Source organism: Diachasma alloeum, unplaced genomic scaffold (genome assembly GCF_001412515.2).
Source record: "Diachasma alloeum isolate Michigan unplaced genomic scaffold, Dall2.0 Dall_scaffold_78917, whole genome shotgun sequence".
NCBI lineage: Eukaryota > Metazoa > Arthropoda > Insecta > Hymenoptera > Braconidae > Diachasma > Diachasma alloeum.
This window is the reverse complement of record NW_021683652.1, coordinates 43,254-58,329: the sequence shown is the minus strand read 5'-3', so window position 1 is coordinate 58,329 and position 15,076 is coordinate 43,254. Positions and strand designations below refer to the sequence as shown.

At 40.9% G+C, this 15,076-nt stretch overlaps 2 protein-coding genes across 2 annotated transcripts; both read right to left on the bottom strand.

The window, feature by feature from the left end:
- Positions 1–3,799: 3,799 nt before the first annotated feature.
- On the bottom strand, positions 3,800–10,877 carry LOC114841680 (putative nuclease HARBI1). Its single transcript, XM_029126744.1, has 4 exons — positions 10,839–10,877; positions 5,073–5,189; positions 4,406–4,463; positions 3,800–4,194 (listed from the first exon to the last, which is right to left on the bottom strand). Exons 1-4 carry the CDS (start codon positions 10,875–10,877, stop codon positions 3,800–3,802), a joined length of 609 nt encoding a protein of 202 aa, XP_028982577.1.
- Positions 10,878–12,740: 1,863 nt separating this feature from the next.
- LOC107047951 lies at positions 12,741–13,205 on the bottom strand. The gene has a single exon (XM_015270884.1). The coding sequence runs from the start codon at positions 13,203–13,205 to the stop codon at positions 12,741–12,743; it is 465 nt and encodes a 154-aa protein (XP_015126370.1).
- Between the last annotated feature and the right edge of the window lie 1,871 nt (positions 13,206–15,076).

Genomic DNA, 15,076 nt, shown 5'->3' with positions numbered 1-15,076 from the left:
CTCGCGTAGTTTTTCGATTCATTTCTCCGGTGGCCATTTTGGACACCGTTTGAGTGTTAAAATTCGAGCCTTTTGCCTTCGGGACGCGGCACTGAGTGGCCTGTGGCCTCATTTCTTTATTTCCAGTAGTAAATATTAATTATTTCCTTCATATTGTTGCCGTTTATCGGTTTTGATTTTGGAACTTTGTTCAATTTCTTCATTCGTGTGGCTCTCGCGTCGTCGTCGCTTGCGGGTGATCCTCGCGTCTTAGCGTCTCCCCCGCGTCTTTAAAGTTATTACTATTTCTTTTCGTTAATTAGTATCACTAGGTTAGTTACATTTTTTGTTTTCTTTTTATAGCGTCTTTGCTCGCGGGAGTCCTCTCCCGCACGTGTACAGAATCCTACGCTAATTCTCGTATGGACGAGTAAAAGATCACACTTAATTATGATTTGAAAATATAATTTTTTTTTGTGTTTTGTAAACAATTGCATATTGTTGAGTACGCTCATTGTAGCCTGTTCCCACACGCCTCCGCGGTTATCTGAGCTAGTCGTGGAACGCGGCTCAATGGTGTGACCTTGTCCTTTGGCGGTTAAAAGGACTGGCGCCCTTTTTGGCATTTTGTCTCCTCTCGTTATTCCCGTCGTTCTAATTCCGGGTTGAGGGAGTCCAAAAGGGTCGCTGAAAGTTCGTGGAAAACCACCCATCTGAATCCTGCAGACGCGCTTGGAAAAATACCTCACAATATATATATCAGGCATTGGGGAGATTAAAAAAATCGATTTTTCGTGAATCGATACTTACAAGGCCGATACTTTACAGGATCGATATTGAACTATTCGATTCGATACGATACAGAGTATCGATACTTTTCTGGGTATCGAAAAACACTAACCCAAATCACGCCTCTTCACATTATTTGATTGGTTTGTTCACCTCACGTGCAGTTCACTTGAACCGCCGTTCGATGTCACTCTCATCTCTCGCTCAGCTTCTTCAGCTGACGTTAGATGTCGCTCTCCTCTCTGTCCCTCACTCGAACCATTCTTGACTCATGGGTTTTCGTGTTCGTAAAACAGTTTACCGTAACGAGCAAATCTCGTTACAAATTATTTGTATATTCAAATGATTAGAAGATTCCATCAATCGAATATTTTTACTGGGTTATGAGTGAAATTTGGATATCTTAATTCACACCTTCTGACAGTCGCAAGGTCAGACTTTGGAAGGTCTTAATTTGATACTTTGAGAGTCTGAATTTGAGACTTTGAGAATTCCAATACAAGATTTTTGAATTTCACTTTATAGTGCTACGCGGATTTGAAATCGAGAGCTAAAAATGCTCTAGCTGCTCAAAATAAATCCAGGCGACAGACTGGGGGTGGCCCTCCTGTGAAACCGTCTCTTGATGCTGAGGATGATCCTCTTCTTGCGATTGTCGACCCAGTATTAATCAATGGATTAGATGGAACTGACAATTCTGAAGTAGATCTCGTGTCATCTAGTGATTCACAAATTTGGTGCCATCATTAAGAAATACATAAAAATTAAAGTCGCATAATAACTTTCCTAATAATATTATTTTAGAATCTTCCTGGGTCAGACGTGATGGAGAAACAAGAAGGAGATGATAATGGAGAGGATCTTGAACCCTTCAAGCAAAACGGAATAATTGAAGTCGAATATGTCGCAAGTTGAGGTGATCCGTCAACTTTTAAGGACACCAACTCATCTGCTGACAACAAATTTCCTGATGATGGATTCAACAACAATAATGGTGAAAATAAGGAGAATGATAGCAATGTTTTGAATAAAAGTCCAGCTGACCCGGAAGAGGATAAGAAGAAGTTTAGAAATGGAAGGAACATTCTACATAAAAGAATAAATTCAGCGAGGCGACTCGACCAGGCCATTGGTCAGACTGATACAATGGCTGTGATTATGAAGGAGCATACATCCAACAAGAAACACTATTATGACGAGAAAATAGAACTGATGAGAACTTTTGCCCTCAAAGAACGCCAAACCAAAGCCCTGGAATCCATTGCATTGTCGTTGGCACGTCGTTATATTCTATGCAGCGTGGAACACCCCAGGTTTTGTTGAGTTCTGTAGTTTAATAACTCTATATAGCGATAGCAACGTTGAATAATGCAAAAGATGGTATAAGAGGGAATTTTCAGTATTCGCTTACATTCCACATAAGTATGATTCTTCATTCATAGTCATTCATATTATTATTACTCGCAGGGTCTATGTAGATGAATGCAAACTATTCCATATTTTTTAGGTGAGCCGATTAGGTGCCGTTTGAAAGTTGTGTTACATCATAAATGTTTAAGGGGCGGGGGGGAATTTCAAAATGATCAATTATAGACTTATTGAATTTTTGAGATTTTCATGTCTCAAATTGAGATTGTCAGAAGATTCAAATAGGGATTTTTTAGCCTTAAATTTATACCCTCGAATTATTTCAATTGAGTTTTTCGAATATTACATTGAGACTTTTGATGGTTCAGTTAATTCTAATTCTAATTCTTTCCAAGTTTGAAATTTCATTGTTTAATATTCAATGAAAAAGTCTTGAAAGTCTTAGTTTGAGGCTTCCATAAGTCTCAATTTGAAATCATGAGTCTCCAATTTAATTTTTTTCATCTGTGGTTCTCACAAAACAGAGGCTTTACCAGTTTTTATAAATTAATCAAAGATTTTTATAAGAGAATTTTGAAATTCTGCGATGTGACATATAAGGGGAGGATCCAAGTTTGTGACGGATTTCGTCTGAGGAGATGGGATTAAATGTGCAAAAATCGTGGGACATAAAATAGTCGAACGAAGCAAGTTAAAAAAAAATGATGTCAGTGATATTAGTCTATTAGTAAAAAAAGAGACTTATGGAAAAAAGCTTCCAATGACAGTCTGTTGCATATCAATAAGATTGGATTGCGATTCGTACTATTTCAGAGGGATGGTCACATTCATTATTAATATAGTAAGATAGACGTCCACATCTCGTATATATATGACGGATATTTATGAGATAATACTCAGTATTTTTCATGGCTACGTCATTATGATTTAAGTGATGTTTTGTGTTCAATTTATTCAATATGTTCGGGATTTAATTTACTTTCTTTCATAGTTAATTAGTGTTGCAAACTGACGGGTGGGAACTTTCAGTTACTGAGTGAAAGACTGAAATGCTAGATTTTATAAAGATCATAGAAAATAACATATTTTCCACTTGTGATATGAATTATCGAGTATTAGACGATAAGAAAACGCAACGGTGCTATTCGTTGTGTTATTTGAGCAACATTCAAAGAAATGATAAAGAATTTATGCCAATAGTACAATGGAGGAGTGAAAAAGACAATGAGAGGCAAATCGTAGAAAATTAAGAGTTTATTTGCTGGTCATAATAATTATTGGGGATTGATATTTTGTATATTTCAGGATATTTCAAAATGTGATGAATGACTCATACCAATGTTTAGCTGATGTGAATACAGAAGATAGGAAGGTATTCATGACCATACCATATGTATAAGTTTTGTGTTTGGTTCACCATTTTATGTTAATCTGTAAGTATTGAACGATCACTATCCTGGGATGTTATTTATTGAAAAAGAAGACACCAAAAGTAGAATAGTGATGAAATAATTCTTTGTAGAGTGGAGTGTGAGGAAAGAATTTTCTAATGTATCATTTCTCTCGTAATTTATCTTGCAATAAATCAAAAAATTCATAGCCATAGTTTTATTGTCTTTCTTTAAATAAATTTAATGGTAATAATAAATTAACTAAAATATGTCTAAATGATTTGACGTTGGCGTAGCCTTCCCCTTGCCACCTCAGGGTTAACTCTTCTCACTGCATGTTCTTCTCCAATCTCTGGGAATTGTCTGTGCAGTCCAAAATCCACATCATCATCATCCTCCGCTGACATTACAGGTGGTGAGAGGTGATTAGCGATGCACATATTGTGCAAAACTACACAAGCATTGATTATTTTTGATGCAAAAGCAGGATCGTAGTGCAGAACTCTTTCCTTCAAAAGGCACATGAATCGCATCTTCAGAATTACATTGACTCTCTCAATGATTGACCTGATGTGGGATATCCGACGAGTGTATCGCTCTTCAGGTCCAGAATTAGGGTGATTGATAGGTGTCAGTAACCAGGGCCTTAAGCCATAACCAAAGTCACCTAAAATTTCATTCGGAACTTTATGAAACACACATACAGTTTTTTAATAATATGCAACTATACCAATGATTAATAATTATTTTGTATAATATTGAGTGACTTGATTTGTTGGGGGGTTATTCATATCCAGCAATATAAAGATAGTCAGCATGTAAAAAAATTATACCATTCTATATTGTTTATTGACATTTAAATTATTGCTTTCAAATACCCTCGAGTTTCTGACGAAATTTCCGGATCTTTCCAAACGTTGAATTTCCATAATTTATCTTTTGAAAATGAAATTTCGTTGAAATTCTGTGAATATCTGGGGATTGTATTAATTGATCCTTTAATCGTCATAATTCCTCAAATCTTTTGAGAAATCTCCTGATTTTAAGGAATATTGAAAATTGTCCAAAGTATCTTTCTGAAACTCGTTAAATTTCTATGACTCTTCAAAGGGTCCCAGATTTTTTCAGAAACTTCTACTATTTCCCAGATTTTTTGACATTGCTCATATCTTCCTGAAGTTTTTACTCTCGTTTTCGATTGAATTTCAAAAAATTTTTTGGATTATTTTGCAGAAATCCTAGGTTCCCTCGATTTTTATGGAAAACCTCGATGGTCAATTCCTTTGAATATTCTCTGGAAGTTTCCAATTTCAATGAACTTTCTAGAAACTTCCTGAATTCCCGCGATTCCCTCGAGTTTTTCAAGAACGCCCCCCTCCCCTCCCCCTCCCAAATCAATAAATAAATAAATCCCCATCGAAAATTCAAACTTGTAGAAATTTCGGTTACGACTTGGCTATTGGATTGAATCTATCATTCCAGTGAATGAGATATGGGATTAACGAAATGTTTATTTACCGATCAAAAAAAATCTTCATCTCCAGCAGCATGTAATCGTTTCATTGTTGTAAGAACACGACTGTTATTCCATATGAAACTGTCGTGTGATCTTCCGGGGTATTTTGCATTCACATGGAGAATACGATAAGTCGAGTCACAAATCTGGAGACAAGAAATAGTACCGTTAGTTTCGTGAAAAAATTGAGTAGTGAAACGTCAAAGACTCACTAGTTGAACGTGGATGGAATGGTAACCCTTCCTGTTAATGTATAGATACTCGACATGTTTTTGAGAGGGCACTATGGCCACGTGTGTACAGTCGGTACACCCCACAATTCCAGGCATATGATACTTGTCATAGAATCTGTTAACAGCAACACAAACCTCATACAAATTTGTAATGCCCACAAAAAAAATTTAGTGATTTATTGATTCAAGTCGATTTCCTAATCGAGTGAAGAAATAGGAGTAACGTGATCGGATTAATCTCAGTCATGACTCATTTTGGGTATAAAAAATATTGTTTCATGACAATTATTGTCGAGTAGAACCCCGACTTGAATCAAGCAGAGTTCGACTCGAATCAAGTAGAATGTCGTCTTGAGTCAAGTTGAGGTCGACTTGAATCAAATCACCAACTCATACTCGATTCAAGTTGATGAAATCTACTCGAAATGCATAGGTTCTCGACTTGATTCAAACCTACTAAAATGAACTAAGAGACTCTAGATTGAATTGAGAAGCTTTTTTTTAATGTACGCATGAAATTCATATTACTGATCACCACTATTGCGACTTTTTACTCAAGTTTTCACTTTGATAACAAATACAATATTAATTACCTATAACGAACTTCTTCTAGTTCTGATAAATTTCTCGGAAAATATACCCAGTTGTTGAAAATGAATACACCTGCTCACAGAAGGCTGACTAATAGCCAGATAGTAATTCAACCCAATATCCATTTGATAACCACCATAAGCCATGAACCGTAAGGTGGTTAAGACCTACAATTAGTTAGTCATGCCACATTTAATAATGAATAATTACTGTCACATCTGATGTACTCAAACTGTTAGTAGAAATGTAAAGAAACATACCTCGACAGTGGTATCTAGAGCTGATTCTCTTGGGGGAGATGGAGTACGATCAGACACTAAATCAACCAGGTCATCAAACGTCGTTTTCTTTAATCGGAAAATTGGTACAAACTCTTCATCCGGTAATTCATAAGGATCACATCTCGGGTGAAACTGACGAACATAACCTACCCGGTGACTTGCTTCTCTTCTTCTGGCTTTTCCATCTTTCCAGCCTACCCTCGCCTTTCCTCGCCACCTCAGACCACCAGACACTTGGCACTATGTTCCTGAGGGTCTGCCCTTATTTTTCACTATCACTTTTATCTTTCGTTTCTCACTTGAGTTTTTATTCGCGCTAGGGAGCGTGCTCTGGGCCCATAACCTGTTGGATTGCGGGTGGGGACACAATAAATAGTACACGGGTTTTATTGTTAGAACACTGATTTATTGGCTACACGTCTCGCGTCTCGCAATAGAGTGAACTCTCACAAGTTACAACCTGATGGAGAGGAGATCCACGCATGCGCAAGATCTAGCCTCCCCATAACGAATATATATGTCATAGGGAAGGGCCTAAGCCCAGTGGGACCGGGAGCTAGCTCCTCCTTTCCAACACTAAGCATTTCCGCAAATTTTATATAAAACCGGAGAGTTTTGTAGACGGAAGAGTTCTTCGACTTTCCCTTGAAACCGTACAATTTCCTCGCATTTTCCGGTTTTTAGAAAACAGGACAATTTGCTCGAATTTTTTAGAAAATTGGAGAATTTTTTCCAATTTCTTATAAAACCATAATATTTCATAGAAGTTCCCAGAAAACCCGAAATTTTCCCCCATGACGATTGATCCCGGTGTTGTTTGACCCTCGTAAAATTTGACCATTCCCTTGTGATGCTCATGAAATTTGACTATTCCCTTGTGACTCTCGTGACCCTCATGGTGTTTGACTCTCGTGAAGTTCCACTATCCTCTCATGACCCTCGTGATGTTTGTTTGGCCCTCGTGAAATTTGACCATCCTCTCGTGATTCCGTGATGTTTTGATCCTTGTAAAATTCGACCATCCCGTTGTGAGCCTTGTAATGTTTGACCGTCGTGAAATTTAACCATCTCCTTGTGACCCTTATAATGTTTGACCATCGTGAAATTCAACCATCTCTTCGTGACCCTCGTGACCCTCGTAAAATTTGACTATCCCCTTGGAACCCTCGGGATGTTTGACCCTTGTGAATTTTGAACATTGCATTTTTTAAACACTCAAAGGATACCTGATTTATGTATTGAAATTTGAATCCATCGAATGGGCGCCTAAAAGATACTGTTCAAAATCTAGCCTGCATTTTGGGCCAACTCGTTTCTCCGTCCCTTACGGAAATTCCCCACCATCTACGAGCACGCACAAAGTTGTGAGCGTGTTCCACGGTGGTCAGTGCACCACTCTCATCGAGAACGGCTCATAGAAAATCATCCGGGCGTATATCGGCGCAATCATCGGGCATCTTGTGACAATCTGGTTGTCACAGGTTCTAATTATTTTCATTTTAAATTAAAATAATTAATTAATTTAATCCTGAGTCTCGGGGGGAGCTCAACCTTCCTTTCGATAGAAACCGAGGGAACCATTGGGAAAATTCCGACGAATTGGGATTATTATTATTAAATGGGAATTATGGTCGAGGAGAGGATTTAGAGGAGAAGAAGAGGACGGCTCTGAGAAAAATCTCTTGGGGCCAACTGGAACTCGCTGACCACCTAGGGACAGACCTGGTTCGCTGACCGAGGAGAGGAGCCAACCTGGAGCGGGGAAGCTCCGACTTCTGACAAGGGCAGAAAAAGGCCCCAGCATCAGGAAGCATCGTGGAAGAAAATCCACTACGATAATAAATTCGGAGAAATTGTTATATTGATAATTTGAGTCAAAACTGAATTAAATATTGTAACGATTATTCAGTCTAGGTGGCATTTAGTTGAAGATTTGATTTGATTAGTTTGAAGTTATTAAAGAGGGAGTAGGCCCTCTGATTGAGTATGATTTTTGGCGAACTGGCCGCGTGGCGTGAGTTCTCCCCGAGACATCGTAGAGTATATAGAGTAGCAGTTTTGAGCAGCAGAGAAGTCTGCGTAGCAGATATATAGAGTCGGGTATCAGTTTAATGTCGTAGAGAAATCTGCATAGCAGATAGTTAGAGTTGCGTTGAGTAAAGTCGGGTTTTGAGTTGTCTTGGAGATCTCGACGGTCTGGAGCAGCTAGAGCGGATTCTGGGGCCCTGGACTGGATGAATCGAGATAAGTTGTAGTGTTGAGCATTATTCAAGTTTCAAGGTCGCAGCCTCGAACCTATTGAGTATAGTTTTGAATCTATATTAATTCAACTGAGTGGATTTTAGAGACCGAAGAGTCTCAGTAAATCATTTTCTATATTGTAGAGACGAAATTCATTTAATTAATTTCTATCTTTCACACTGGTTGGGACCAGCGGTCCATCCAGATTGATTTTCATGATGTAGAAATTCTTATATTTCTTTTCAAAATTATTAACTCCAATTGTTGTGATTATTTAGAATATATTGGATTTTCAAAGGTATAAATTGTATCGCGTTGTAATTAATTTCCAACAATCCGAATCCCGATTAAGGGAGTATCCTCCTCCCTCCCCCTTGTCATAAAGAGTCCAGGTTGCAGATTTCTGGAGTCTTTTTTGAGTATTTTTTAGTGTTGAGAGGGAATTTGGATTTGGCATTTGTCTATTTGGCCAAGGGGCGGAAATAATTAAAATAGACTGGCACCTTTTGGGTAATATTTCACGTTGGGTTATTTTAAAAAGACTTGAGATAGTTTGTGGCGATAATTGGAGAAAATTAAAGTCATTTTGGTGTTTTTGAGAATTTTAAGGTTCGACACAATCTCATCGGTCAATTATCGAAAGTCATCGTTAATTATCGGGAGAATTATCAATGAATTGATTTTGTATTTGTACAGTCCACTCCGGTGCCTCAACTATTTATGTGAACTTCATCCAGTGTAATTTCCAGTGCAATTTATCGTTTAAATATAGTGACAATCAACGAATCTCATCTTAAATTATTCTCCGACAAATCATCCCACTTCACTTTCCCTCCCAGCCTCCCTATCATAAAAATCCGATAAGGTTTTTAACAAATACCTTTATAGATTGAAAATATAATTCCCTGTAATATCACCTGTAACGTGACATTTTTCATGGGGGTTAAAATGCCTATTACCTTCGCCCTTTTTCCCCTGAATCTAGTTAAACTAAAAAATCCAGAAATCTATGGGCGCCAGGTAATTTTTAACCGGAATTACCAAACCGGAGGAATCTACAAAATCAACTCTACTAATTCGAAAAACTCTGAAACGTACAAAAAAAAGGGAGAAAACTAGATTTTTGGGGAAAGGTAACGGTCCTTGGTTTGCTCAGTGTGCTAGGTTGTGGAGAGAGGGGTGGATTTCAGGTGGAAACGGGTTAATGTGTCAGTCCAAACTACGAAACAGCAAAAAAAAAGAAGGAGATCGACATTATCCTTACTGGTTTCACTATTGAAATTTAAGAATCACCAGTTTTACAAAAAAAAAAAGACATTTCAATTCTCTCAAAAATATATAAAAAAAGAAAAATCCACAATTAATAACTAACAATACTGACAATAATAATAATCATAATATTAATTCCGCACTCTGATAGAAAATAGTCTAATCTGACAAAAAATATTCGAAGAAATTCATATCGTCGATAAATACCTCAAATATGCCGAAATAAACATTTGGGGAGAGTAGAAATACACGCTAATCCTTAAATGCTCGAGAATTCCGAGAATTGGGGGGAAAGGTATGCGAGCGACAATGAGAGCGAGAGAGAGGAGACCGTATTCATCCACCGATTTTTGCAGAGTCAAAAATTACGAACCCTGAGACAAAATGTCCGGGAGAGTCTACCGAAGACAACAATACCCAAAAAATAATTTTTCCTAAATAATTAGGCGCCTCAGGTTAGTTAATCCCCGAGCGGAATTCTAAACGCTAAAATGCTCGCGTGAAGCGAGAATAGCCACGTGTAAACGTGGATGGGTATCTGAGGGGAGACGAGAGGGGGGTGGGGGAATTCCCCTTCGAGAAACACGGCGTACACGCCAGCGAGAATGGGCTGGAAATTCATAAAAACCAAAAATGGAATATCCGGAAATCGGCAGAGCGAATTTTCGGAAACCCTGAGATGAATTACTCAGGGAAGCCCCCCGAACACATTGATCCACAAACCCTAATTTTAATTAACTATCTACACGAATCAACGCAATTTAAACACGAGTGGAATTTCTTACACGCGAAAACCCACGTGTAACGGGAATGGACGCACTCTAACAATTCAATGTGATTAATTATCCCCTCCGGAGGGATTTTTCTCGGATAGATTCTCATAAAAGATCTTTAACAAACATAATAAGCCGATGCACAGTGTGATCGGAGCCGGGTTTGAGCCGGAAATAACCCCAAAAAGGGGAGAAATCCCCTCGAATAACCCACCAAAAAATCACGAAAACCACCCAATCATGAGTGAAAAAAGGGGGGGGGATCGGCACCTCACAATTGAATTATTCTTCACAATCACCGTTTTAATGGAATAAAATGCGACGTACGGGGCTGAAGGCCCCGTAGTCGAATAACTAAAGGCCGAAATGAATTCGGAAAAAATAAATAGACCGATCTAAAAACTCACTTTGGGTTTCTTACCTCTCTTTGAGGTGTTCTTCGCCATCGTGTAGATATGATCCAAATATAGGCACTATAATCCTAAGATAGGCAGTGTACTGGCACTAGTTCCGGTGAGGTCAAGGACCAACGCCGAACTGCCGAACTCACGAGCGTCTCGAGACACCTCAGAGCGCGGAATTCACCGCTCAATCACCCGAATTTTGATTGGTGCGGACACGCCCCTCGAAGGTGCGAATCTAACGACAATTAATCGCGACTCTCACGACCTGGCGCGATTATNTTGACTCTCACGACCTGGCGCGATTATTCAAATCTCATCTAACTCTTTTCTAATCACCTAACATGAAACTAGTTCCTTTTTATTAATTATTACGCGAGACTAGGCCGAACTGATTGTCGTTCGGATAATTACTAAGGGTCTTTGGCGCTTACCACGGATCGGTTCTCCGGGATTTTCGGGGTTAAAAGATAAGTTACCGGCACTTGTTATTACTCCACTATTAATTCCTTCTCAACTCGTTTCTCTCATCGTAAACCCAAAGGCAACCTGGCGATTCGTTGGAGACGATGGTTGCACTCGCTCCGAACGACCTGCGACCCCAAACAAAAAATATAACCAATTAACCCTCGAAAATCCAACGAAATTGGAGCGCCGGCATTTCAGCCGGACCTAATTGATTACCGGCAAGATTAACAATAGGGTGAACGCCATAAAAAGAACCGGATGACTCTATAATTTTGGCCCTTCTTCACGGTAATTTTTCTGGGCCCTCAAAGACGCGTAATTACTAATCTTGACCAATAAACGGAACCGATAACTCTAACCGGAAATAAGCCACTCGGAAGTGGATAAGAGACTCGCTCTAGGATTCTTACTCACGGATTTTAATTCAATGTTGTAGGAGTCTCGCTGTTTCCAGATCGTTTTTAGTGTTCCTAACGAACATCCCCACATGTTCGTTACACACCTTAAGTATACCTGGCATTTACCTCCTATAGTAATTTCTACGTCAAAAGCAAAATTGTTCCAAAGGGAATCTTGAAAACATCTTAACTCTTTGAATAGTCTAGTCAATCTAGACTTCGTGTTAAAAATCTTATGGGATTTTGATGATAGGAAGTTCGGGCGGGAAAGTGAAGTGGAATGATTTGCCGGAGAATAAATTAAGATGAGTTTCGTTGATTGTCACTGTATTTGAAACGATAAATTGCAATGAAAATTACACAGGATGAAGTTCAAATAAACAGTTGAGATACCGAAGTGAACTGTACAGACACAAATATAACGATAAGTTCCCGATGATTTACGATGACTTTCGATAATTAACCGACGAGATGCCCAATGATTGCGCCGATGTGCGCCCGGATAATTTTCTATGATTCGTTCCTGATGAGATTCGATGATCTACTGACCACCGTGGAATACGCTCACGACTACGTGCGTGCTCGTCGATGGTCGGGAATTTCCGTAAGGGACGTGAAAATCAGTCGGCCCAAAATGCAGGCCAAATTTTGAACATCCCGCCCGCCCTGCGTCACCTCCTGGTGACGAAGTATACTTGATGGTCCTCACTGTTAATCCTCCAGTAGATCTGCTTTGATGGGCAGTGGAACTAGTCTGTATTGCCGGTTGAACTTCCTGATGCCCTTTCCTCAGTGTGACAACTCTTATCAGGTTGTCCTGTCCTGGATGAATTTCGATGACTCAGGCGAGGGGCCATTTAGCTGGCGGTTCCCGTTCGTCCGTGATGAGGACCAACGATCCAATGTTCATTTCGTTCGTTAGCTGTCTCCACCGGCAGATTTGCTTATATCAATGAATGCACTCTCGTGCCCAATTCTCCCAGAAGTTTTGGATCCTCTGGATGATGATTTGCCACCTGTTGAGTCTGTCCGTGATGATTTGCTAGAGTAGTGGTTCAGGAACCGCCGTGAGCGGTTCCCCGATGATGAAGTGCCCTGGTGTCAGAGCTGATGTGTCTTGCGGGTCATTGGTGAGTGGGCAGAGTGGCCGAGAGTTGAGTATGGCCTCGACCTGAGTCAGAAGAGTCGCAAATTCTTCGTACGTCAAAGTCGAGGTCCCGATGGTCCTCTTGAGGTGATGCTTTATTGACTTCACAGCGGCCTCCCACTTGCCTCCCATATGTGTCAAGTGAGCGGGGTTGAATATCCACTGTGTCCCGTCTGATGCTAGCCGTTCCCTGATGACAGCCGATTTGCTGGATGCCTGGTCGAAGAAATTCTTAAGTTCTCTCTTTTCCTCGATAAAGTTGAGTTCTCTGTCACTGGTCAGGGTCGCACAGATACCCCGTCTTGAAGTGAAGCGTTTGTACGCTGCGATGAAGCCCTCCCCTGTCAGATCCGTTACCATTTCCAGATGAGTTGCTGATGTAGCGAAGCAAACAGACAGATATATGCCTTATACATTGCTTTGTTTGCCCCTGATCCTCTCCATCTCAGGACGTTGATTGGGCTAGCAAAGTCTACTCCATAGTGGAGGAAAACTCTTGATGGTATCAATCGTCGTGCTGGCAGCTATCCCATAAACTGTTGAGCTTTCAGTGATCGATGACGTGCACAAATAACGCATTTAATGATGTGTGAGCCTACTGGAGCTCTTCCTCCGACGATCCAGTACCTCTGCCCGATGTGTGCCGAGGTGAGTTGAGTTCCTCCATGGAAACTCCTTTGATGAGCGTCTGCGATGATGAGCGATGATAGCGGCGAATGACGTGGGAGAATAATTGGATTTCTCTCCTCCGGATCCAATTTTGAATTTCGTAGACGTCCGCTTGAGCAGTTCATGACGTCGTTCTCAAGATATGGCGTCAGCGTCGCCATTCGATGATTTTCTGCCAGTGAGTTTCCAGTCCTTAGAATGTTGATTTTCGCCTCGAAGTAGAGGTTTTAAGTGTACCTCACCCAGTACAGTCTTGCCTCTTCGAGCTCTTGTGGTCCTAGTTGGGAAGAATCCGGTGGCGGCTACTGTTGAAGGCGTCTTACGGCTCGATTGACCCAGGCAGTTACCCGTAGAAGCTTGTTCAACGATGAGTGTCTGATGAGCAGCACGTCCGCTTCGGCGATTCGCACTGGATGCGAGCTGATGGAGGACAAGCCAAGGTGGTCCTGTCCACCACAGTTGATGCCCCACCAATTGTTTCGGTGATAGACCCCTTGATGCGCAGTCCGCTGGATTCTCCTTACCGTTTATGTGTCTCCAAGTGTCAGAGGGCAGAGTGTCTCTTATGTTGAGAACCCTGTTCTGTACGAAGTGCTTCCAACGGGATGGATCTCCGTTAATCCAGGAGATGGCCACTGATGAATCGCCTTAAAGATAGATTTGTATGTCTTCCAACTTCAGAGTTCGTTGGGCGTAGGCCACAAGATCCGTTGCCAGGAGAGCTGCTGTTAGCTCCAGCCGTGGTATGGTCATCATCTTGAGTGGTACCACTTTGATCTTGCACAGACCAGGGTGACAGTCATTCCTAATTTCGCTGATGATGTTCGAAGATAGACCGATGCGCCCTTCGCCAGATTAGATGCGTCCGCGAATCCATGAAGTTGAATATCCGTCGAGTCGGGCTATAGATAAAGCCACCGTGGTAATGATAGGCTGCTCAGCTGTCGAAGTTCCGCCCTGACGAGTTGCCACCGTTTTATGAAGGCCGTTGGAAGTTGATCATCCCAGTTGAGCTTGAGCAGCCACAGCTTTTGGATGAGTGTCTTTGCCGTGACGATCACTGGCGTGATGAGTCCCAATGAGTCGTAAATTTGCATAATCTCGGACAGGATCTCGCTTGGAGATTGTGTCCTGGTTGAAGCTCCTCGCCTTCCAGTGAAAGGTGTCTGCCTGAGGCTGCCAGCAGAGCCCCAGAACTTTCACCGTTGACTCCTCAATTTCGATGGTTGGAGCTGATCCCGAGCCGTTCCAGAATGTGTGGTATATTGTTGCACCATTTCTGCAGGGGCATGCCGCCCGTCATGCAGAGATTGATTAGCTGCTTGATGATCTCCAGTTGATGCTCCGTTTCATGTGGTCAAAGGTGTCATTTCCTCGATAAATTTCTTGTAGCGTGAATGAGTGTCCGGATCCGATGACAGTCATCGTGTAAGCTTTTATAACCGTATCTTGGCCGATGTTGCTGTATCCCCCAAGGCGGCTGGCGATGATTTAAACGGGAGAGGCACTACGTACCGTTCCGGCAAATCTCGTCGATGAGTCTCGATAACGTGTTGTTCACA

Excerpts from the sequence above, each read along its gene's own strand:
- LOC114841680 (XM_029126744.1), bottom strand. The coding sequence starts at position 10,877 with ATGGCGAAGAACACCTCAAAGAGAGGTAAGAAACCCAAA. Across the intron at positions 4,464-5,072 it reads CAATGAAACGATTACATGCT|ATAAATTATGGAAATTCAAC; the intron begins GCTGGAGATGAA and ends CATTTTCAAAAG. Across the intron at positions 4,195-4,405 it reads ATTTCGTCAGAAACTCGAGG|GTGACTTTGGTTATGGCTTA; the intron begins GTATTTGAAAGC and ends ATGAAATTTTAG.
- LOC107047951 (XM_015270884.1), bottom strand. The coding sequence starts at position 13,205 with ATGGTAACGGATCTGACAGGGGAGGGCTTCATCGCAGCGTACAAACGC.